We start from the raw sequence: 26,167 nt of genomic DNA on the forward strand, positions 1-26,167 counted from the left end.
GAAAAAAATTCACAAACTAAAACTTATGAAATTATCTTTATTATGTCAAGGTATTGTAAACAAATTTGTTTAAATGTCGGCGATAAGCAAACGTTAAAGTGTCTGAACTCACTATAATATGCACTGTTGAGGAATGTCCACTAGATGGTGGACATCAATCACAAAATCCAGAGAGGCTGCTCAAAAATATATAATGGTTATAAGAGGTTGTTCATTTCTTGCTTATGAATGTTTTACTTACCCTGTAGTTTAACTTGGCCTTATTTATGAACATAACTGCCCAGTGGAATCAACCAAAGTGCATTACAGTATTAAATATGATTTTATATTTTTTAGATTTAATGTAAAAGGTTTTTGTCTTTGTCCTCCCACAGAGAGTCAAAGGTCAGAACAAAACAGAGCTGGTGGGGATTAAGTGCCTTGTTTAGAGAGATTTGGATAAATGCTTGAGGATTTGAGCGTTGGTTTTCTGGCTGAATCTTGGGTCTCCACATTCATTAAGCCACTCTGCTGCATCTGTCAAGTGTCTGTAAACGGAACTGAAGACAGCCCAGACATTTATTGAACAATATACAAATCGGAAAAGGAAGTGCTTGGTCTATCTACCAGGGTTATGTGTTATTCGTAGAGTATTCAAGGGTCTAGCAACATAATTCAAGTACTTATTACCAAAGTCAAACGTCAAACACTTTATCCAATTATATTTGCTTTTGCCTTGGTGTAAGAAGAGATCCAGATAAAATATTCTGGATATAAACCAAATGGCTGATGACATTTTGCATTATTTGGAAATCGCTCCATCAACAATCAAGATGCCAGAATAATCTATAAAAACACTGCCGCATCGGACTGTATTATCCCCTTGCCAATAGTGACTGAGGGTGACAGGTCACAGCTGAGCTAGCTGCCAGCCAGACGGCCTTGCTTGTTAAAAAAAGCCCTTGGGCCTTATGGATTCCAAAGGTCCAGGCGACAGTTTGGTCACAAGGCGCCCGTTTGACAAGATCAGGGAGGAAATGTGATGGCATCTGTGAACCCTTGAGACGATATGATGAATGACAATGTAGGAGAGAAAACGAGGGTAGAGCCTTTTAGGAAGTGAGAAGGGGAAGGAGGGGAGGCTGGGTCTTTTTTGGCTGGTCTTTGGCTATGCTGTCTTGTGGTATATGTGCGTGGCAAAGACAAAATAGACGCACTGTCGCCAACACTTGGGGAGGAAATAGATTGTGTTCGTCTTGCTATTGTTGTCGCTCCTCAATCATTCAATGGGAGACAGGATTTAGACTGACTTGGCAGTGTGAGACAACCTCTGTGCAGGATACCCATGCATCTATGGCTCTCATCTCAGGAGTGGCAGCTAGGTGATAGCTGGGATGTAGCCAAACAGCTGCGTCTCTGAAAATAGCATCTCTATTATCTCTGTACTGCTGCATTTATCTTGCTCTTGCGATGAAATCTCTGTTGTTGTTTACACAATGCAGGATACGTTTGAGGAAATGTAATAAGTCATTGCAGGAGACAAGAAGATCCTATCCTATGTTCCAATATTTTGACAAAAGAGTCCAAGATTACACCTTTATGTGAGATGTTTTATGAGCATGTCCTTGCATCAGTGTACTGATCAGTGGTTACAGGGTCATCCAGGGAAAGTGCTTTGATTAAGCCTGTGGATACACTCTATATCAGCTGTGATGCAGATATTATATGAGTACTTGAGAAGTTGAAAAAAAAACCAATTAGTGTATCACAGGGAGGTCAAATGCTTGCCATGTATACAGTGGAGTCATATCGTGATTTATGATGAGTAATTGGGCTGCAACATCTGTGTCTGTGTGAGAGAACATGTAGCAGGTGTAAATCTGGGTTTTTAAATTGTGTCTGACCCTCTTTCTGTCACAAACGTCATGTTAATTTGAATATATGACTTGCCTTTAATTGTATAAGTGAGTAGCGGGAAGTTGAACTTCAGAAAGTGTGATATAAATCGAATGAATTTCCATTTGTCTTATCTTTAATCGCTATATTTAATTTAGTGACCCCATATGATCCTGACCCTGAGTAACTCTGTCCTATAAGGCATGAAAGAGGATCTCCATCTCACTGCTGTATGCATCAAGCATTTATGAGAGCAGAAAATGAAATGTTTGACGTTGTACATAATACCCTTAAATGTTTTATTCATTAATGTCATTGTGCCACATGTCGCCACCGAGTGCTCAGTAACTCAATATACCCGAGGAGCTCTGAAGCCTGGATAGTAATTTATGGAATAACTACAAATGAACTTTATACTTGAGGGGTTGAGGGATGATAAAGGGACCCTCTGTTTTTCTATTAATTCTAAAATATTCGAGGGGAATTTAAAGTCTCTTTCATTTGCTCACACACAAATAACAAGGATATGTTAACATCTCAGTATTAACAGTATTTGTTTTTAACTGTGTATACGTTCTCTTTTTATTCTTTTTCTTTGATCTTTCAGCGAAAGGTGAAGTGTTTGAAAAAAAGATGTATCTTGGTGATTGAGTATAATGTAAGATGTCTGCAATTATCTCACAACAGGAATGAAGATTCAGAAATGCCAAGACTATTAGGATGGGTGTCTGCTATGTACCACTTTGCTGCGGCCTTGTTTTGTTTACGTTTAATCAAATTAGCGATGACCCTGAGGATCCATGACAGACAGATGATCCTTATGAGCACTGCTGCTTTGGTTATTATGTATGAACATATTAAAATGTGTCTAATTCTGTGGTGTGTATAATTTGCACTGCAAGCAGTGTAATTCTTCCTGGCTGGAGTATACGAACATCCAATAAGACATCCAGGATTAAACCGATTAAACTCATCTAACATTTAAACAACCTCTGAAGCTGTAAACTGTAAACACACTCGGGGTCAGTCAGTAAAAACAGTGTACAGCCAACTAAATATTCAACCAGGGCACCTCACCTACGCTACGCTGGCCTGAAGTGCAAGTATTCCTTTTAAACTAGTTCATTTGACCTGTAAGCTCAAGTTTACCCGGAGGCTCATGTTTATGTGTGAGATGTGATGTTATAGATTCAAAACATGTGGCGCTACTCTACCAAATACAAAACACAATCTTCTCAAAAACAAATATGAAGAGGGCCATAATCAAGAACAGTGTTTATAAGTATACTCGGGAGAGAGAGAGAGACATTTTCTTACATTTTAGAATGCAGGGGGGGGGGGGGGGGGGATGCTTGAATATTCAACCACAGTCCTTGCTTTGAATTCCAAATTTCAATCTATGTATCCAACAGGGGAGTATGACTGAGTGCACCACAATCACAGTCAGTGTACAGCTGGAAGGAATGATCCAGAGAGAGAGGAGAAGTCAGCACTTCTAATGCACAAGAGAGAAAGAGAGAGAGAGAGAGAGAGAGAGAGAGAGAGAGAAAGAGAGAGAGAGAGAAAGAGAAAGAGAGCGAGAGAGAGAGCGAGAGAGAGAGAGAGAGCGAGAGAGAGTGAGAGAGAGAGGCAGCTGTTAGCAACACAATCACACGATGCATAAGCATCTTTTATTTAATGAGTAACACCCTTGGACTGTGCAGATGAGAATACACAACAAGGACTTCCTGCTTGTATGGGTTTCAGGCAAATTGTCAAAATGCAATCTGCCTCGAAGAGATTAGAGGCAGAGGAGCAAAATTGAATATTCCAGTACAAATTAGATACAGAAATTAGAAAAACAAGCCTGTTTCACACTTAGTTAGTTCTGGCACGGACACACTCAGTGACAATATGCACACTGTTGTGTTTGTTTCAGCTTGTGGATTGAAAGCAATTTGTTGAGATGATAAATCCACTGAAATGGTATAGGTTGGGATGTGTCGTATTTCTTATCTTATTTTGCTTCTTGAACTTATCTGCTGAGACTAGAATAATTGAAACCAGCATATGTTGATATACAGCACAATGCAAGGAGCCCGAGAGGAGTTCGTTATCCTCGAATCGCTTGGAACAAAGTCTCAGAGAAGATTAACAAAAGACAACGCTCTGGGGTTTTAAATACATACTGGGTGAGCCTGAGAGCAGCAGACAGCCTTAACACACACACACACACACACACACACACACACAAACATGCGACTATTGTCTCTTCTGCTGACACAGAGTGTGAGCCAGCCATGATAGTTGATGATAAAGCAGTGCCACAGTGCTTATAAGCCATATCTGCTCTCAGTCAGCTGGTGTGTTTGTAATATGAAGTGTTACTCACCACTTGTCATCCAGTGGCTGCACTTGTTAGAAAAGTTAGAAATAGCTACTGCAGCCACTTGAGGACACAGATAATTTGGCAAATAGTTTGGTCAGGCTCTGATCCAGATGGCCATGAAGCATTCTGAGTTCTATTGTGGATACAAGTCACTGGGTCACAAAATAAGAAGAGGAACAATGTGTCACCAGGGTAAAACCTTCTTCTTTTGGAGTGTGAGAGCAAGATTTAAAGAACCTCCAATGCAGACAAATAACACACATTGATGATAGTTAACAGTATATGTAGAACTTGTGGACCTTATACTGGGCAGGGGATGCTAGATAGTCTCGTCCCCTTGCACAACAAAATCATCCCATCTAGAAATAACATCCATATGAATCATCGCAACCTCCAAGTCAGTCAGTTCGTTGAAGATGAGATGTCATCCTGCCATTTCTCTCAGGAACAAATCATTTGAAGTAAAAATAAACCTGGTTGCAACTCTATGATGCATCAACTTGTCTTTTTATTACCTTCAGCTGCACATTGGGAAAATAGTATAGTGGAAATTTGGTGTGTTGACTTCTGGGTAAAAGAAAAGTGGTGGGATCTTTACCCCCGTGTACCTGATCTTTCATCTCATCCTTCTGCTTATATGGTGTGAAAAAGAAATACAATTTGGAAGGGAAAAGAAACACATCTATGTCCACCAATACACAACTCAAGCACACATCTCCAATTGAAATGATGGGTTTTATTGATGGGTTCATACCAAGCTTTTGTGAACATCTTTTCAGCACTTGTCATCTATTCAAAATATATCTGCAGAGTATACGTCTCTTCATTCTGAGCAGAAAACAATTCCAGCCAGACCTCCATTTTCTATTTGTTTTACAAGTTGTGCACATGACAGAACCAAGGCAGTAGGCAAGACCACGGTCCTCTTTACACTCTGCTGAAGTTCTGTGCCCCACACAGTGACCTGTCACCATGCAGGACTCAAGAGACTGTGTTTTAACATAACTACAGTGCAAACGCTCACCGTCAGCTTTGGTTCCGAGGAGCCAGGGATAGCACAGCTAAGTACTTGTGCACATGACAGAACCACGGCGGAAGGCAAGACCACGGTCCTGATATAACTATGTTTCAAAAAACCCATCGGACACACCGGAAGCCTGAAATAGCCTGAGGCAGACTGCCAGTGTAATGTACGTCGCACACACAGCAGTGGTTTGCTTTTCAGATGAAAGGTCAACATTCTGAATTCATTCGAGAACATGTTCCATCCAGCATTCCATTCTATTCTCAACAGCATTTTATCAATTATTTTATGAATTCACTATTTGCTCGTTCAGCGATCACCATGTTTTCCATGGCACAGTTTTCACAAAACTCCACACATTATGACCCATTAACAGTAATGAAATAACACTGTATATTCAAAAAAAATTGCATACATACAACATGTCACAACAAAAGTTGAAGCTGTTGCAAGTAACTCCACAAATGACCCTTTTAACATTGTTAAGCTTTTCTATGTTTGCAAATTCATATTCAAATGCTGATATCGTGCATCCCGTGTTCTGTATGGTAATCAACACAACAAGACCTGCTCTATTTTGACATTTGTTTGAGATTTTACTGATTTCAACCAAAACTGAAATCATAAATATACCTTTTAGAACCACTTTAGTCGTTTTAAGGGCCCCCTTCATGGTTTTGGATCCTGGGTAACCATACAGTGCCATTATATGAATGAAAATGCTTTCTGCAGACACTCACACGGTAAAGTCTCTAACTTTTTAAGAGAGGCACTGTATTCCACTCAGTACAGCTGTCCCATGTGGCTCGGTGCAGACGGGTTTGATTGGCATATCTGGTGTGTATTTTGAGAGGATGATAAGGGATTCTCAGACTCCAGGGGATAATGTGGGATTTTTTTTTGTCTCAGGGATCAAACCAGAGCTGTGCAGTGAGGAAAGCGCCGCTCTTCTCTCTGGAGGGCACTGGATTGCAAAGTCCTCTGAAATCTACACAGCTGGATGGTGGATTTTCAAATCTAAAACTCAACATCCTCTGAAATTTGCATGACTGGTTGATGCATTTTTAAATCAAAAAGCCCTATATATTAAATCTTCCCTTTTCTGTGCACACTATAGCCGAACAGATAGATGCACTACTGATATACTCCTACTTATATTTTCCATTACTTATATCCAAATGTGTCTGAGAGTGTTTTGCCTCGTATAGCTGTTACCTAACTGCTGTTGGTGAGTGAACAGACGGAATAAAAATGAAATGATCATCCCGATTCTCAGCAAAATGTTGAACTGCACTTTGGACAGCCTTGAGTTGCACACGAGCAGCCAGCAGCAGTGAAAAAGATGTGTGTGCTGTGGTGCGTGTGTGTGTGTGTGTGTGTGGTTGCCCACGGTGGTGGTGTGCTGCAGTCTGCTCCCTGCCGTTGTTGAGTAAACTACATGGACATTAGCGGGTTCAGCGGCACAACCACCGAGCCAGAGTGGATTAAAACAGCGTGCGTGCGCGGGGAGCCACTCGATAAACGACTGTGTGACCAATTCAGAAATCTCGGCGTGCAATAGCAAGTCCGGTACACCAGTTTGCAAGCTGCGAAACAGCAAGGGAAAGGCTTAGTAAACTCAGTATAGTGCCGTGCATTGTGCGGGTGTGTGTGTGTGTGTGTGTGTGTGTGTGTGTGTGTGAGAGAGTGTGTGTGTGTCAGGCAGGGAGAGCTCGGCGGGAATGGCTTCATCTCCGTGCGGCAACAGTAACTTTGATTCCGGTCTGGAAATCAAAACTCGCTCGGTGGAGCAGACGCTTGTTCCTTTAGTATCGCAGGTGAGTACTCTATGCACGTGAACGCGTTTGCTTTTCTTTGGTCGGATCCCCCCCCCCGGAGGCCTGCTTTAAAACGTACTTTGGCTTCACAACAACTGTAGTGTTTCGCACTCACGAGGCGAACTTTGATTCTCATGTTTACCTGTTTGTACACGGAGACTGCATGTTTTCACCTCGTGCTGTGTTTAAAGACTGTCCCACGTGCGGTTGAATTCACTGTGTTGCATTGCGCTACCGTCATTGATGTTATCGATAATGGACATTTATTACAGCCTACTACTATGTCGTTACAAGTTTTTTGCACGCAGCAAAGTCATACGAACTCAAGGCTTTTAACATGTACGATAAGAATGAGACGAAAGACAGGTTCTTGTTGTTGTTAGGCAGAAGTTGGTACGCTATTTAATTACATAACAGGCTACACTGTACTGTAAAACGGGAAAGTCAAAATGGGAGCAATTAAACCAATGATCAGCCATCCAAAAAACAATAAATGTCACTGCGATATTAATCCCTTTTTGTTGTTGCTGGAGATCACCAGGAACTCTCCTGACAGTCAGCAGACTCCACTGTGAGGAAATACTGTTGAAGAGGGTATAACAGTTTTCCCAGAAGTTGTGTGCTGTCCTTCGCCAGTTCAATGTTGGGCTACTGTGACTTCCACTTCTCTAATTGTGCTACTTTGAGGCACGTGTTTAGTTTTTCAACAAACAGAAATAGAAGAAAGGCCCACTTAAAGCCGACTGCACTCACTCTGCAACTCTTCTCTTGCACACTCGAAACAGTAGCCCCGGCTTTAAAGCACGGAGTTCAGGTCAATGAGTCAATTCATCATTTAAATGAAATGTAAAGTGCTGCAAAGTTGGCTAGGCTGCAAACTCCAAGGTTGCTTTGTAAAGGTTTGTTCAGCATTAATGTCGTTTTAGTCTGTTCATTTCCAGCAGATGATTCATTGAGCAAAACTTTAGCTTTTCAACTGTTTTCCACTGTTGTTTCCTGGGTGGCATCTCCTGAATAGGGGAGTGACCACCAGTCTTATAAATGCTAATATCCCCGTCTCGTCCATGATGGCAAAGAGCAAGAGGCCTGTAAATGTCCTGTTGTTTGCCTCACTGGTGGTTTAACGGAGTCTGGACAACACTGTCCTTCCCGCTGTGAACACTGAAAGCCTGCTCCCTCCCTCTCACGACACAGAACGATATATACGGTCATCCTGTACTGAATGAAAATAGGTTGGTTATTTTAAAAAAAGGGACTCCTGTGAGGGGATGTGCTCTCTGTTTATGTGGTTCATTTTAGTTTTCACGCATTCATAAGTACACCAAAAAGAAAGTGTTTGAGTTTGGTTATACATCATGAGAAATCAAGGGTAAATTCAGGTATGGTTATCGCTGTGATGCCAATAGTAATTACTGTAAGTTTATTTACAGCATTAAGTACATTTGCTGTACTCTGCGTTATCTTAGTAATATGTATGCTGCAGCAAACTTATGGTGCACTCCTGCTCGGGGAGAAAGACCTGCTGATCTCCGGTCTGTAGTATAGAAGAATGTGTTACATGCTGACGGCATTCGGCATGTAACAGTCCGCTGTGTTGAATAGTGGGCCTCAAGGACAATCTTTCCTAACTTTCTTTATTTCTCACTGTGAGGCCTGTCCCCATAGCAACAAAGCTCTGCAATGCTGAATGAAGCAACATTTCCAAGGACCGTTATCTCCATACGTAATGTCTTGTTGTTGTGGTGTCATCTGGAGGACGGTCACTCAGCAGGTACTGACCGGGACATTAGTTTCACCTGCTGTGAGTGCTTTGCATCCAGTGTGGTCACATGCACACAAATTACTGCATATATGCACAAAACATCTGGAAAGATGAATCAATCAGTCGACATTTTGCCACGACGAGTTCTGGGAGCTTGTGATGGGCATTGGTGTTGGAATTTTAAAGCTTTGATAGAACAAACAATTCATTGCCGAATGGAGGAAATTATCTGCGGATTCATTGATAATCAAAATAATCGATAGTTGCGCAACATGTTTCATAATAACGTGATTTCCTCATTTTCTCTTTTCACAATTTTACATGAAAATAATGGAAATGACTAGTGTTGGGTTAATGTCCAGAAATAGGTGTGGTATCCTGTCTAATAGGAAATAGGAATATAACAGGAAAATGAAGGGACCGTGCAGCTATTCAATGTTTCTTGCATTGGTAGGGCTGTGGCAGGGCGGCTGAGGCATATACACAGAATCAAAATGCCAAAAGAAATCTGTCTAACTTGTGTATGTACATCATACACAACAGTATGATACATCACACACAGTGTATGTACAGAAAGACTGATATTCAAGCCGGCTGTGGTACTCTGGTTCGCCTTAATGTGAGTAAGATAACTCAGTTAAGGGCTTTACGTGACGGTTCTGAGAACGAGTCTTGCCTTATATGGGTTATAATTGAATCATTATAGTCGGTGTAAACGCACTGTGGGGGCTCGTTTGTGTGGCTTTTCTTTTAAAGCAGCTTTGTATGAATGTGTGTTTGTGTGTGTGTGTTTTAGGGATCATTAGATGACTATCAAGGAGGAAATGAAAAAGCAGTGTCAGTGAGAAAAGCCAGTGTTTGATAAGGTATCATGTTGCGCACTATCTCCCTTTTAAAAATTGGATTATGTATCTCTCCTCTCCTTTCATGGCGTTGATATCCTCAGGCCTCTGTTATCAGCTTCACTCCCACCAGGCTGTAATTATAGGGCTGGGAGTCTTGCGGCCTTGCACTATACCTACACACACAAGCAGTTTTTGTTTGACAGTGAGTGTGAAGGTGGACTTCATTCCTAACGTTAGTGCTACTCAGAGTTCTTCCAAAAGATGTCTGAATGTCTCTTGAGTCCTATTTTTGTAATGTGGCCACCTGGATGTTTTCTATCTGCATCCCCGATCAATTTGACCATCATCCACTTCATCCTTTTCAAAACAGAAGAGGCCCTTACTTGATTTGACAGAAGCAGTCTCCTCATCTTGGGATTCACCAATGTTTTTCACCTTTTTCTGCTACAGTCATCTCTATACCAAATGTGTACTTGCATTGCGAGGGGTATGGCGAGGGTAATGAATTGCTTTCGTGGTGGTTCCAAAAATGTATTGGGTATCACACAGAGAGAAGGGGAAACTACCGGTACATGAATGTGCCTGCTGTTGTTTGTGTGTCCTACCTGTGATGTGCTCTGCAGCCAGCTGGAAGGCAATTAGCGATAATCTGGCTGCTTTTTCCATGAGATCCAATTCCTGTTTTTAAGTGGTGATTAGTGAAATAACAGCTCTGTTCCTGGGTTTTTATAATTGAGGTGTGTTCCTATTGTAAAAACACACCGGCCTACGTCTCGGTGCGGACATGGTGGTCCTCCAGCTGACGAGGTGTAAAGGTGTTGCTTTGAGGTAAAGATGTGTGGGAGCAAAAAAAGGGCAAGGAAGTAATATCTGAGACTTTGATCAGGTGCACATTTAAACACTTGTGACACACTGGCCTTGTGATTACATAGCTATGCCGGCTCCATCATTTCTTGGCAGGGCTAAGCCAGGAGTTTCTTAAAAGATTTTCAACCATAATTGGGCCTGGGAAATCTGTTCTCTGTCCAATATTGTTAGTGTCAACTTTGCCTTGCTGCCAGGGGTTCTGTGGTGCTTGCAGTGTTGTCGTCTGATGTGCTAAAAATGAGCGGGTAAAAGAAGCTTTACCAGTTTTGCTCACAAACTGGATTGAAATAGCATATTTATTACCCAAACAAAAGCTCAGTGGCAAGTTTTAAGGATGTGATTTGCTCAGAGGATTAGCATTTTGCCGCATAAATTCCGCTTCAAATAAAACGCTGACAAAAATGCTCTTCATAAACATACTCCTCACTTAAAAGCTCTGTAAGCACAGCCATCAGTCAAATGTTCATCTGTCTTACTGAACATATGGGGAATGCACTTTTATTGAGGCACAGGGCACAATTTCCCTCATAATGTTCCTGGTTCTGCGGAGGGGTGACATGACAAACCTGCAGGTGGTGAAGTTGTTTTATATCAGGACAGAGAGGCATTACTGGTGCCACGAGCCCAAACAGATCTGTGTTCTAGCTGCATGACGATAATGAAGACTAATGGGTCCCTGGCATGAAGGTGAAAACACCTGAGGATTACAGTTTGCGTGTGCATACACACCCACAGACCAAAATATACCAGCCTCCTGGGAATGATACAACATAAGGCCTTATTGTGTGTGTGTGTGTGTGTGTGTGTGTGTGTGTGTGTGTGTGTGTGTGTGTGTGTGTGTGTGTGTGTGTGTGTGTGTGTGTGAGAAGGGTGGGGGATTCCAGTGTGGTTCGTGTGTCTTTGTATCTGGTATGTGCGATTGTTTGTTCATGGACGACAGAAACTAAATGAACTTGTGGTGCCGCTGTTTGAGGTTTCATGTGTATGCGCTAGGGCTGGGCGATATGGCCTAAAAAAAAAATCTCCGATTTTTTTACAAAAAATCCGATTCACGATTTAAATCGATTTTTTCCCCCAAATTTTTTTGCAGATGACAGAAGCTGTTGAAAACAATTTTTTATTTTATTTTGTGATGATTTTCCCAAGTAGGTTGATAAAAATAAAGTGCAAACAAAACCTGAACATTGTAGAAAGGTGCCTGTAGTATACAAAAAGTATTTGGTCACTCTTTTGTTTCCCTGAATCATTTAAATATAAAATTAAATTAAACATAACATTAAATGGCATTAAATAGTAGCCTTCCATTGTAAACAACTGTGCAAATGTAACTTTTTACAGTAAGCTTTTCTAACTGAATACACTGATACAAACACAGCATGAAATAAAATGTATGTGACCCTTTAACATTCACATTTTCAAAAGTGCAACATCTGATCTAACATCAACATAACATATTTTGCACAGTAAATAAGTGCATGTAAACAAAATCAAGTGCATTCACAACATAACCAACAGTATTAAACAGTAGTGCATGTTTTTTCTAAATATTTTTTGCCAGGAAGACAAGCCTGTCTACTACCTCTGGCTTCAGGCATGCACGGTGGCATGTAACAATGCCCCCCCACACACTGAAAAGCCTCTCAGAGGGGGCACTTGTAGCTGGCACAGAGAGGTATTTCTTTGCTAAAGTACTTAGCCTTGGAAAGTTAAGTTGGTGACGCTTCCACCAGTCAAGTGGATCGGTGTCTGGGTCAACCTGCTGGACCACAGGTCAGTTGTTGCGGAGTAGAATGACATCCCCTCCAGCTCCGCAGAGATCCTTTGGCGTGTACTATTGTACAGCCGAGGCAAGGCAACGTCAGAAAAATGTTTACGGCTTGGTAGCACGTACCTGGGGTCCAAAGCTTTGAGAAGGTGAATAAACCCCGGCTTTTCCACGGTGTATATGGGCACCATATCTTTTGCGATATACATCGCGACTGCATCCGTGATGGCTTTCCACCGGGCACTCTTCTTCTCATGCGGAGTACAGTTGGTGAATGTCTCCAAAATGCTGGGTTGTTGTTGTGAGGTGGCGGCGGCGGCGGCGGCGCTTGTGCTCCCGCGGTCCTGCTCCCACCTCAGGGCAACAACACTTCTCCCACTCGGCGGCATGCCTCTGTTTGAGGTGCTGCATTAAATTTGTTGTGCTGCTTGATTTTGTAGCAATAGCTTTTAGACAGACCTTACATCGTGGTGCTGTTTGTTCTGTGTCAGATGACACGAACCCGAACCATTTCCAGACTACCGAAGACACATTCTTCCCTCTCTTATGAACGAGAGCTTCACTGCTGGCCGCCATTGTTTTCGTTTGTAAACAATGCGCGCGCACTCTACTACGGGAACCCAACGGGGGGGAGGGGTGGGGGCGATTTTCTCGATTTTCAATAAAACACATCGCCTTAAAGCACACATTCGAATTAATCGATTAAATCGATTTATCGCCCAGCCCTAGTATGCGCCTGTATTTTTTCGTGTTCTGTGTGTTGCTGCCACCGTGACCTCGTCACCTTCACAACAACGTGTCTGATGACACACATTCAGCGCAAGTCATATCGTCACCACAAGGCCACAATGTTTCCTGCTTTTCCATTATGAGTGGACGATTTTAAGGAATGGCCCGTGTATACACTAACACTCATTATTTAGCCGATACAGTTATCTTTCTTCTTTGATTTAGAGACTGGCAGAGCATTTGTTTTTGTGTTTTGCTTCAGCAGATTCACCCCCCCCCCCGGTTCAAACACAGTATGAATCACAGTGAGCCTGACTCACACTACTGTTGTGTAAATGAGGCTCTAAGGCAAGTTCTTGCTCGGTGGTAGGTAGTATATCCAGGCAATAAACAACCCTGTGTCATCAAACTGAAATGAGATGTCATTTCAGTCAACTCCCTCCTGTTTTCTAGTAAAGTGGCTGCATTAGTCAGCTGACTTTGTCAGTTTTGAGAATTCAGATTCTCTATTTTCATAATTACCCTCACTCCCCTAATCCTCCCACTCTCACGCATTCTCGTTTTCTTTTGCATCTCTGACACACACACACACACACACACACACACACACACACACACACACACACACACACACACACACACACACACACACGTAAACGGCATGCATGACCAGTCTTACACCCTTGTACTCCCCCTTTCGCTCTTCTCACTATTGCTGTCAGGGGAGTCATTACTGATCGCTGTTAAGTGCCGATAAAAGGGTCTGTCTCACATGTCGATCCGTTGACCTCTTCCTCGCTAATAAACTTCCACATGACAAAGTTGTGTATCCTGTGTGTGTGCATGTTTATGTGTGTGTGAGTGGTTGTGCGTGTGCGCCCGAAAACCTCCAAATAACCCAGCCTAAAGGGACCAGTCACCTGGAGAGAACAGCTGAGTTAATTTAATGGTGAAAAAAGCTCCCTCACCGTCTGCCATTTAAGGTATCTGAAGGTTGTAGCTGATAGCGAGAACCGCTTTTAATTGTCTCAAAGAAAGCTTCTTCCTCGACTAAGACGTATTGCTATAGCTGGTAGGTTGATAATGTATTGATTAAACATCTCTCCCACTATCAGAGAGCCTCAGTGGCCCAGTGTGCTTCTAAAGCTCAGAGTTTTGCATTCTTTGTCAACTGAAAATGGAAAGCAATTTCAGGGACCTGTTCTGTTTAAAGTAGGGTCCTCTGCTGGCTTTTAGTTCTGCAGTTTAGTGTAATTTGTTCCAAATCATCACTCATTGAGATTTATGCCAAAGAAATAGTCCCTAAGAAAACATTTGATGTTGAGTTCTTATAAAGACAAACTAGGACGTTATGTCTTTAAATATATATTGCTCTTGCATTTTTCAAATGTATCACAATAAACCCAATTTAATTAATCTCAGCTGGCCCCTGTGTACATGATTATTCACAATGCTCAGCCTCTATGTATCATGTGTAAAGGGTCCTCGAAGGGCTGCAAAGGCTATTTGAGGCGTTCTTGTTCAGAATCAAGTGGCTTTCTGGCCCATTACCAGCCCCTATTTAGAGTATATTTATTTTTATAGTTTATGATGATAAGATAGTGATGAGACGTCTCATCTCAAAGTGTGAGCACAGCACACAGGAAGAGATCTCTGTCACTGGGAATGTGTTGCCGAATCTAGCTTGGTGTTTTGTGTTGTCCAACCTCACTGGAAGCTCCCTGCAGATCGAAACAGATGCATACGAAACATGCCCAGAAGCATAGACAAGGACATACTTATTAACATTAATTACTATGTCATTGCAAAGAGGCCATCTGTGAACAGTGCCAGTCCATCTACAGCTGTACGTAGCTCATATTTTAATAACAGCACGTCATCAGAAAGGATGTACCTGATGTGTTAGCAAGGATACTGTTTGGCCTTCTGTTCGGTCGATACAAAGATGGACGTAACGTGTTACTGCACATGCTGTATGGACAGAGGAGACAGATGAGTGTGAAGGGACAGCCCACTTACTGTAATCTTGTTGGCATGCACCCTCCCACTCGTCTTGTCGTGTATTGCCAGAGATATCGCACAACGTATCTATATTGTCTGCTGCCTGGACAACCACAGGTAAACAGATCAGTATTCGGCAGGCAGCTGTTAGTAACCCATTGCTGTTCTGTTGGCCCTTTCTTGGCTCGATGTAGTGATAGTTCCAGTCTTGAGCACAGGACGCTGACAAGGCGACTCAATGCACGATGTGGGGTCTGGGCCACTTTAGGGGAAGCTCTGCAAATCCTTTCTGAAAAATGATTGATGAAATGTTTGCACAAGATTGTATTAACGTGTCATCTTTAGATTAAGCTATTTCAACAAGTGCCTTTGAAATAGTACACCAATGTGACTTATTGTCTCTTTGCCAGATGTGTTTAAACTGTGGTCCCTAATACAAAATTGAGAGCGTTATGTCTCCCCAACACCCCTATCTACTTTACGGTAAAAATAAATAAATAAGTGGGAGTTTTGAAACTCAGTTCCCATTATGCTTTGGGAGATGTAAGCAGGAATCATGTTGCCATTTAGTTAGCTGTTGGCTGCAGCTAGAGTCCTGATTTTAGCCTATATTTGTGTACATTTGGGCAAATTGACATTATTAAAAGTATGCCGAATTAGCTATTAGCAGTTCCTGTTGGCAATGTGTCCATGGACGTACAGACAGATAGGGCTACAACTCACGAATTATTTCCATTCAATTAAACTTGATTATTTCCGTCATAAATCGGTTCGTTGTTTGGTCTGTAAAATGTCAGGAAATGGTGAAACATATCAATCAGTTTTTCCCAAAGCCCAAGAAATCAATTTTCATTTGAGTTTAATTTGAGTTCATAGAGGAGATTCATTGATAAATCGTTGCTGCTCTACAGACAACTATCACCGAATACTTTCACACTGAAGAAAAGTTCTGGATTCATAAGGAGTGTTTTTTTTTTTTACATATCATTTCTGAGCTTATTAATGAAAATTAAGTCACAATGTACATTGGCGATAATGACACCCTTCAAAGAGACAGAAAAGGTTTTCTAAGATATAGCGGGGGAACAAGTTTGGGCACTGCTGGATTAGGATATCTGGAAAAAACATTTCTGTTGTTCGCTTTGGATGTGAGTATCATAACGATTCCTAAAGAATAGAACAGTAGGCTTTAAGGTCACACAACAGAAATATATGGCGTACATCCAAGCCTTCGTGTTTGTTCCTCTCTCCGGCAGCAACATTGCTGTACCACAGAGGAATCCTTCTGTCTGCCTTGTATGTGTTAATTGCTTTCTTCAAGCGTCTTTCAACTTCTCCCCTCTCAATAATGAGTTATTTTAAAGAGATGAGGTTTGACATGACAGAACAAAGACAGTGTGAAGGACAAGGAGAACACAGAATACCAAACATTTTTCTTATCTTTTCTAATTTAGAACAGTTATAAATGTAATATATTTAAAGTCGACGATGTGACTCCAACCTGCTTATCTCTCTCTCTCTTTCTAGAATTATTTCGACACTATTTTAATGCAAATATTGACGAATGTTTGATTAGCAGTTATCTAATAAATCTGTAAACTACATTGGCAGGCTATAAAACCCAGCAGAGTAATACTTTAAGTATATACTGAGCACACACTGGAATCTTTCACTGTATGATGTAAGTTCAGGGTGTTGGTGTGAGGAAGCATCAGCATGTAAGATGCTGCTTAGCACCTTGTTTGTATGCCTTCCGCCCTTCCTCTGTAGCTCTGCCCAATTTCCTGGTTTTGTTGTCCGGTCACACACCTTATTCTCTTGCTCTTTAATTCTTCGTCTTCAGCCTCGTGCTTAGTTCCTCCCCATCTCTCTACACTTAGCCCCCTTTTAATCTCGATCTCTCCAGACAGCCCAGTGTCCCTGTATCGCCTCATTAAATATGCAGCCAAAGGGAAACCTAGCCAGAGGCTACAAGTTGTGCACAGAAAGTTCAGCCTCACCATGTCACTTAGGATCTTTTTTCTAGGTGCTGTAAGCTGAGACATAGTCATCAGCCCACCTATTCTTGAGGAACAGCAACGGGAACACCATGTAACCGGTCCCTTTCTTTGACACAGAATTCAATCAAGATGCTGCTGTTCTTTCCAGCTTTTGTCTGAGTGACACGTATCTTCAGGGGAAACGTTTTTGCAGCCAGTGCAACGATGCGAGCACAATTGTAAGCAGATATGATCTAAAACATTGTGAAAAGACTTAGTACAGAGAATAGGACAATATCATTTTAACTTGATACTGATCAGTATTACACAGTGGTGGTGTGCTTTTTTCTGAACAAACAGGTTTTGTTCTCAAATGCTCTGCAGGATAGAGATATTTAAAGTAGCCAGACTATTGCAGGCCATTTCAAAGTTGTGTTTTCATATGGCAGCTCGGGGCTCTATCTATATGGGTCCAAGAGGCCAGCAACTTTGATGAAAAGACACAACGTTGTGAATCCATCGTTTCATTTGGTGAACTAGTTTAAAAGCCAATTCAAAAACATTGGCCATAAAAAGTCCCATCAATGGCAGATTCAGCCTATTGCTGGTGTATTTGTCCTGTCGTCCATTTCTAGTGGCGCTCTTCCCAGATCGATGACCTGAAAGTACCCGATACAGCAGGGGAGGGTGCTCTTATCTTGTCACTGTTTCTGGGTGACTGGAGCCGGTGGGAAACGCAGCCTGGGTGTACTTACACACGCACACACACACACACACACACACACACACAGTGTCAACCCCTATAAATAAGTTAAAGTCACTCACCTTCTATAAATAATGTTCCGGTTGTTCTGGACATTCATGCGTGTCTGTTATCGGATGGACCGAAAGCTTTTTGAGTTGCTTGTGTTTGAATGTGAGAGTTTGTGAGTGGAATTATATTTGGTATTTAATATGGATGGGACTTAGCATTCCTGTTTGGATTGGACTTCTGCATGTAGACGTTTCTAGTAGTGGTTCAAATACATGTTATTTCTTTTATTTTTTTTAAATTTTTGAGTTTTAAATAGATCCTGACCAGATCTTCCAACACTTAAAGCGATAGGTATGTGTCATGTAGTGAAAGCATGTTCCCTAAGCCCCCCGTGAGTATGCGTGGAAGAGCTGGTGTGTCACAACACAGGCCATTATGCGGTCTGCAGTCAGGGGGGCTGCATTCCTCCACAGGGCTCATATTTCAAGCTCCTGCAATGTGTAATCGAGTTCAGTCTGAAATTGTGTCGATGTATTGTTTATAGTGACATCACGGCTGTGGTCAAAAGTCCCAGTCCCAAAGGGTGAGACCTTTACGCACTCTATACTGGCTGGTATGCATGAGTTAGTGCCTTATCCCCCCCCCCCCCCCAAGGGCTTGAACTTGGCCTTTCGTTGTTCGCTCACCGCTTTCGTCAATGAATCATCTTGCTCAGCCACTATCCTTCTGCAAGGAGGGTTTTGATGTTTGGTTTGACACACTTCATTGATTCATTAATGCAATCATTCGCATTTTTAAATCCTTCTCTTTCCAAATGTCAAAACCTCCAAGACCACATTATTAGAAATGCTTTTCTTTCTCCTCCTTCTGGGTGAGGATTTGTCTCGCTCTGGGGATTGTTGGCCAACTTTCTTCCACACCTGACATCTTATCGTCCCATCGCCTTCCTTTCATCTGTGAGGAATTTTCAGAGGCTTAAAAACTGGGAGGGCAAAACATTGTGGAGGTAGCTTGTGAGATTTATTTCAGGGTTTTCATCAGACACTTTGTTTTTATTTGATTTGTGTCTCAATAGGAGAATCAGAAACAACGCCCATTTGTCTTTTTTCACTTTGCAGTTTTATTAAAGAAAAACAAGCCTTATTATGAGAAGCAAGCCAGTGCCTTCGTGTCAGGTGTATTAGGTCAGCGTCCTCCAAGCAGCCACTGCATGTCATTCTTTTTTTCCTCCCCAGAACATGCCATCGCTGTGGGAGGCTGTCACAGAGCCTGGTTAAGCCACTTTCACACACTGTTCACCGCACACCATTATTTGTCCATTACTTGTAATTACCCATCACGATGACTGATGGAATGCTTTCGAGGCTGAGTTGGCAAGCAGTTAGGATTATCCTGTTGAGGACTTTATATAATTACCCAGTCATTAAACACGGCTCAGTGTGAAGACAACCTGTGGGGGGGCGACTTGCCAATGGCTCGTTTGTTGTGTTCGTGTCTCCAGGTTGTGGGAGCAGGCTGTTGTCTTCATGCTGTGTTGCGTCCAAGAAAGTGACTCTGGGACAAATGTTCATCGCTTTCATTCGGGGTGTAGAAATCTCCAAGACTGGTACTTTGTTCTCAGGATAAAACTTTGCGAGGCCTGTTTTACAAACCGAGCCGATGATGATGATGACGAGGGGATGCAGGCTCGAATTGTCTTGATTTTTCTGGATTAAAATATGTACGGCGATGATGGATGTGGAGATTGTTCTCTGACAGGATGCATCAATTTAGAGTTCCGCCTATTTGGGTTTTATAAAGGTACTCATCGATCTTAACTGGTGGGCCAGGAGATGCTTACTGAGATAATTGAGGAGCAGAATGAAAAATACAATACAGCCTCATCAGGAACTGGAGTTTGCCCTTTTCTAGTGCTTTCCTATCGAGTTTCAACAGCAAAGAAATCATGGAGGGGGATATTCAAAGTTTGACGTCAGATGGCAAGAACAAAGTAGGAACAGTGCTCTGGGCCACATTGTATTTTTGTCAGGGTCCAGAGGTTTCAAAGAGAGAGAGATTTGTTACAGCTTATGTACATTTTGTCCTTGTTTTTTCGTTTGAAGGTGCGTCATCTCACAAGGTGAGACTGATCTAAATTATTCAACTCGTAGGAGAAAATTATTTTCATGGTTGTCTTTTGAGGAGCTTGTCTGTTTTTTTTGACATAATCCAGAATACAATGCACTTTGACTTTATGTGTTGTTGATGATATGTTGTTATTCATGATTTGCAAATGTTGGTCTGTTTATGCACACCAGCAACGGGCCATGTCAGCAAATTAAACCTTCCACTGTTTGTTTTCTTTGCTTCTTGTCCTCCTGGAATGTAACCACTTGCATAATAAAATTTTATGAATAATCTATTATGGAGCTGCAAGTCTAATTCAATTAATGGAACGAAATGTGACTTCCGTGTCCAGGCAAATGCCTTTTTATGAGGAATGCTGTTTGAATGTCAGCATCCTAATCGGAAGGAGAGATTAGAGACCTCACATATGGAATATGTGATGTTTCAGTGATTTTTCTGCTGTGTTTTTATCCCTTTGTTATATTTCCTCTACACATTAAGCAACTGCCATATCCTTGGAAAAAATGTATTCACAGGCAAAAGTATGAATTCGACGTCTTTTTGAAATAACCTGGTCTTCTATGGAACAAAGAGCCCCAGTGTAGCCTGGAGACAAGTGTAACTGCATACGCTGTACATTTCCAAAATGGGTGGGATCTCATCTGAATTGCCCTGCTGCCTGCATCAGAGATGCCTTTGATATTACGGCTTGGATGTTTTGTGAAAACTTGCTCAGATCAAAGATGTCTGTGTGCTGTCAGGCTGGCTGTCTTGGTTTCGGCATGATAACAGTTAGATCCAAGTAAAATCAGTGAGATCCAAGTGAAAAATTCATTGTGTTGTCAGGATCTCATGTTGTTTCTGTCTGTTTTAGGTTCATTACATCACTCTCTGGGACGCCGTTACTCTCCCTTAGACTACGATTTGCTTGCGAATTATTTTTCAACGGTTGCTTTTTAAAAGGCATTATGCAGTAAACATCTTTTTGAGATAGTCAAGAAGATGCGTGTTTTGATTATTCACTGCCTCTGAACTATTTGTTACACCTTTAAAGTGAGATGTTATCCCTGTTAACTGGTAGGGTTAAGGTTGAGCCCATCTCCTGATATAGGCTGATACTCTTATGAAACGGCGAGAGAAACTTGTTCCATTTCTTCATTTAGTATTTATTTGACAACAGCACCGCTCTTGTATCGTGTTTTGCTGAAAACAAGCACAGAAAAAAATCCATGTTAACAACAGACTCTCAGATAATCTTGGTAGAATAAGAGATTTTGAGCGTTATACGATTATGTACAAAAGGAACCTAGTAAACAATCAGGTATTGCATTTCAACTGCAGTAAAAGCCTTTGATAGTGAGATAAAACAATTCTCTTCTCACACTTTAGTGGCAAAAACGTTACTGCGTCATGTAAGAAAGAAAGATTTCCCTCATTTTCTGTAGAGACCTAACAAGATACAGTCACATATTTATGTTTGGACCATTCACAATGATATTAAATCAGTTCTTCACAAGAGGCAGTTTTGACGTTTTGGTATAAATGCTGATTTGCTTTCTTTTCGATGAGTTGATGGATACCACTTTTATGTCTGTATAGTAAATATGAATCTACAGCCAGGAACCGGTTAGCTTAGCTCAGCATAAAGACTGTGAACAAAGGGGAATAGTGAGCCTGGCTCCTTCCTAAGGTGAAACAATCCGCCCACACCAGCTACTTAACATGTTCTCTCGTTTGTTTAATCCGTGCAAATTCTAAAAGTCACCGCGCTTCAGCAAGAATGGTCACATAACTGTTTTTCCCGAAACTATAACTTTTAAATAGCTTATTAAAGGTAGTTGATGCTGTGTTTTCAGACAACGAATTCAACTGTAACAGCTAATGGCTTCATATGCGCAGCAGTGGAGAAACTGCAAGTGAGTTATTTGTGCTGTTGATAAGATGCTGCTTGTCAATCATGCTCATAAAGTGCCTCTTGGTGCACTGTTTAATTCAATATTGTTATTAAATGAGTTGTAATCAGATTTTTCTTGTTCACTATTACAGCAGCTGCAGAGGGTTTTAAAGAGAAACGAGGTCGGTGCACCACAGCAGTAGTTTGAGTCATGGTCTGGTGCTCTGCAAACAGAGGAGATCGATTCCCTCTGCTCCCCTTCCCGTCTTAGTTAACCTTGGATCGTGGTTAACAGAGCAAAAATTGATCGTCAGCTGGGTTGTGTTTGTCTACCCCCCCAGCAAGGACCGTTGGATCAGAGATCACACTGTCTCCTCTCGTCAAATCCTGAGTGTCACTCTTGACTGAAAGAGAAGAAGTTCTTTGATACAGTAGAGTGAGCTGGTAAAAACTCATTTTGCTTTGTAGCTCTTCTCGGGCGTGCCTTCTGTTTTTCTCCGTCTTAGCTGTCCACCATCTTCCCTTATTTACTGTATGCCCTCTGCCATTTAGCCGTCTATCTCTCCATCGCAGCTGTCCGTCTGTTTTCCTCCCAGGTTTATCATTGTCTCTTATCAGCTGCTGCTGGTTCCTCGAGGCTTCCTGCACCTCATATCAGCCTGACTCATTACACTGTAGCAATGCTCTGCTTTCAAGAGAGATTATGCGTTACTGTCAGTGCACTAACAAACCAGGTCAGGGGGGGGGTCCCATAATACAACCGCTCAAATACCAAGTACAGCTTTCATCCACACGGGAACCAAGCATTTGAATACAAGTGTACGATGGGAACTGCTGATAAAGGATGACTGCTTTTAGTATTTGTCAAACGGTAAACTACAACTAGCTCAGGTCAGAGTGACTCCGTGGGAGCTCTCCGCTCAGCGGCCTCAGTGGGCCCACTTAAGACTTGATAGATTTCTCATTATTTTTAGACAGCCATGATGGAGCACACAGGTAGCACACAGCCTGTTCTGATTTTCTTTTAGATTCTACTTCCTGAGTGGAAACACTACCCCGCTATGGCACATGAATGGTTAGCCACTCTACTGCCTGCCAAGCCCCCGGAGATGAATACTTCTCTTCATGTGAAACAATAACAAATATGTAATCTGGAAGCCCCGGGACATTTTTCCATCCCTCCATTTGGAAATCCGTCTCTGAGAGATTTCAGAGAGGCTACGAACACTTGAACTGTGGCAGAGCACCAAGGAATCGATGCCAAGCCGTAATACCAGGCAATAAGTGGGATTATATTTGTCGTTTATTTGACAGTGAATGGTCCCAGGGAAAATATGAGCTGAGTTTATTGGGTTTGTCTACAGTTTGCCAACCTTACAATCGATTCTGCTGTTTCGTCTTGGCTTTTCTGCATCCACGTGGGCAGGTTGAGCCGATCGACTGTCAAGATTGTTGTAGTGCAGAGCCAACTGCACTTTACAATCACAGCAGTTGCAGAGGAAGCAACTGAAGGCAGAACAGATTCAAAATATGTGTAAGAAACACAACCAACATTAGACTTGCTGTTGCATTTTAGATTTATACTCCATTTCAAAGAAATGTACCTTTTACATTGTTTCAAAAGCCGAAAAAAAAGTTGTTTTTAAATTGGTTTAAGTGCTTCGTCCAGTAAAACATATCTGCATTTTCCATTATATTCATGGGGCTACTTGGTGAGTCAGCTAATTTGACCAAGCTTAAGTTTCTTACACGCAAAAAAATGATGATGCACACTGCACACTGCACACTGCAGCAGCACTTGCTGCTGTGCCGTGGTGCGACAAAAGCTGGAACAGGAGAGAAAGAGTATAGTGTTTGACACTTTGCCGCGCTGTGAGTCATATGAGGAGCCCGGAGCAAACATTTCAGTTGACTACTCGGGTTAGATGTCAACTCAGCTTTAATGGGAAACTCACAGTCACCTGCAGAGATTTCACTGCAAAGAGAACAATTTAGCAAATCACAATATGGCGTTGACGATGAAAATGCACAGTGAAAGCAGCTGAAATCTCAGTTCTGTACGACAATAGTGATTAAGAATAATAACAGTGGCATTACAAGAAATGTATTCAGAACATAAACGCCATTTGAGCGTTGAGTAGAAGTGTGAAAACGTTGAGTAGTTGAAAACTAACCAAATATTGAAAGTAGCCATCGAAAGCCTTGCTAAATTCGTCTTCAGTCCTTTTTACCTATTCTTAAATCAGACACTTTCTCATAACCATTGCTTATTTTAGACTCTGACTTAAGTTCTTGTATGGATTTGTATGTTAAAGGAACAGTCCAACATTTTGGGGAATACTCATATTCGCTTTCTTGCCGAGAGATAGATGAGAGGATTGATACCTCTCTCCCCTATGTACAGTAAATAAGAAGCTTCAGCCAACATGCTTATATTCTTCAAGCCAACTCGGAAAATCTTGTTTGGGTACCGTATTGACACGAGTATCATAAATATATACCCAACCCTAGTCATGACTGCATATTTCACAGTAAATGGTGAGGGCACAGAGAAGTCACCGTTTGAAAAGCTTGGTGCATGTGGGTCTCAAGGCCCAGGTGAGCCACCGCCTCGGGTCGCTCTGTATCTGATGCTGACCCCCCCCACAGGATTCCCAGGTACGTCGGAGAAGAGGCAGGTGAACAGTTGAGACAGCCAGGGGGAGTTTCACCCGGCAGTCACGTTGTGTTCAGGGCACATCTCTCCTCTCCTTGGCTGACCCCCTCCCTGACTTTCCCTTTGTCTGCCTCTGTCTCTCTCTAACTCCCTCCCAGAATTACGTGAGCAAGAAGGAATGAAAAGAGGTATTGTGCTCTGTTGAATGTGAGCTGTGTGTGTGTGTTTCAGTGGCGGTCTCTCCTCTAGCGCTATGAGATGCAGCTACTGTGTGCACAGCCTTGGCATACAACACATTGGTCAGAGGAGCAAGGAACCAGCGTCATATGTACTGTTTTTTTTAAAATGTCAGGGTCAAATCTCACATGCAGTGCACCAAAATACTGTCTTGTGCCCACTGACATACCTGCACTAGTTAGACAGCAATGCCTATTAGTGCCGTCTTCCTGTGCAGCACTCAAGAGGTGCCAGTGATTGTTCACAGTGAGAATGAAGACATATTTCATCATGCTCTTAGCATGAGCTCGTTGGGAAAAAAAAGTAGGAGTTATTTTCCACAGTGAGGAAGAAAACACATCAATCTTTGTGTTTTCACAGCTTGTCATTACAAGGCTTGTTTTTTTTTTTTGTCCGGATATGTGAACAGCATGCACTGGCACTCGGGATAAATACTCTTCCAGTACTGACAGAAATAGGCCTGCAGCACAAAGTAACAGAAACCACACAAAGTACCAAAAGTTGACGCTGCATGTCTTGGTCAGATAGACTACTAAAAAGTATGGCGTGATTGGTGTTAGTGTAGAACGATTCAAACACGAATCACACTCACTCAAGAGACATGATACTCCATTATTGGTCATTATCCATCTGGAGTAGTCGGTTACACACACTGGCACGTAGCTAGTTATTATTTGTAAGTGATAACCTTTCTGTCTGATGTTTGCTGTGGATCCAGTCTGCCTGTCCTCATATCTAAATGTCAGCACTGATTGCTGAGCCAAGCAGGGCCCTTCCATCATGTAACCCCAATGGGATACCATCTGATAAAGATACAAACTCATCCAACTGCTGGCCTTCATGGCGTTTACAATGTCTTTATTGTCCGTCAGAGCGGCAACGATGAGTCGACAGACAGAAAAAGAATCACCAAGCTGGTGTCAGCCTCTCAAATATGGACATCGTCTGCCATTTAAAGACAATGGGATGGACTGTTTTCTGACATTTTATAGACCTATCGATTAATCGAGAAAATAATCAGCATGATTAATCAATAACCTAAATATTCTTATACATCTGCCCCTTTTTCTCTGTCTGCAAGCCATCAGTGTCGCGTGCTTGTTCCTCCTCGATGGCTGCGAGTGGGTTAAGGTTCACGTCATGCGCTCGTCTTCTGATCTGTGACCTTTTGTCACATGTCACCCGCCTTCTCCCCCACCATGTTTACCGAGTCTATAGCCACGGCCCAGACTTTAGTCAAACAAAGTGGAAACTGGCTCAGCACATTATGTGATTGCCAGCTGTGAGCAAATTGGAACAAGAAAATGTGACAATGAAAAGGAAACAAAGCCAACAAATACAGCTCACTCTCAATAATAATAAGTCACCCATTCCCCTTAACAACTGCTACTGCTAACATACGCTTCGGAAGAGTTCTTAACCACGATCATCATTATTTTAATGCTTTGTTTAAAATGAGCCAAGGCATCAAAAAACAAATTATGACTA

The 26,167-nt window shown here is 42.0% G+C and overlaps 1 protein-coding gene across 1 annotated transcript in view; it reads left to right on the plus strand.

Annotated features, from left to right (window-relative positions):
- The first annotated feature begins 6,710 nt into the window (after positions 1 to 6,710).
- ctnnal1 (catenin (cadherin-associated protein), alpha-like 1) overlaps positions 6,711 to 26,167 on the plus strand; it is a 44,433-nt gene continuing 24,976 nt past the window's right edge. The window contains exon 1 of the mRNA XM_079288159.1: positions 6,711 to 7,084. Coding sequence (XP_079144285.1) covers positions 6,989 to 7,084 — 96 coding nt within the window. The 5' untranslated portion in view covers positions 6,711 to 6,988. The remainder of the gene's footprint in view (positions 7,085 to 26,167) is intronic.

Source organism: Melanostigma gelatinosum, assembly GCF_949748355.1.
Source record: "Melanostigma gelatinosum genome assembly, chromosome: 17".
NCBI classification, from domain to species: domain Eukaryota; kingdom Metazoa; phylum Chordata; class Actinopteri; order Perciformes; family Zoarcidae; genus Melanostigma; species Melanostigma gelatinosum.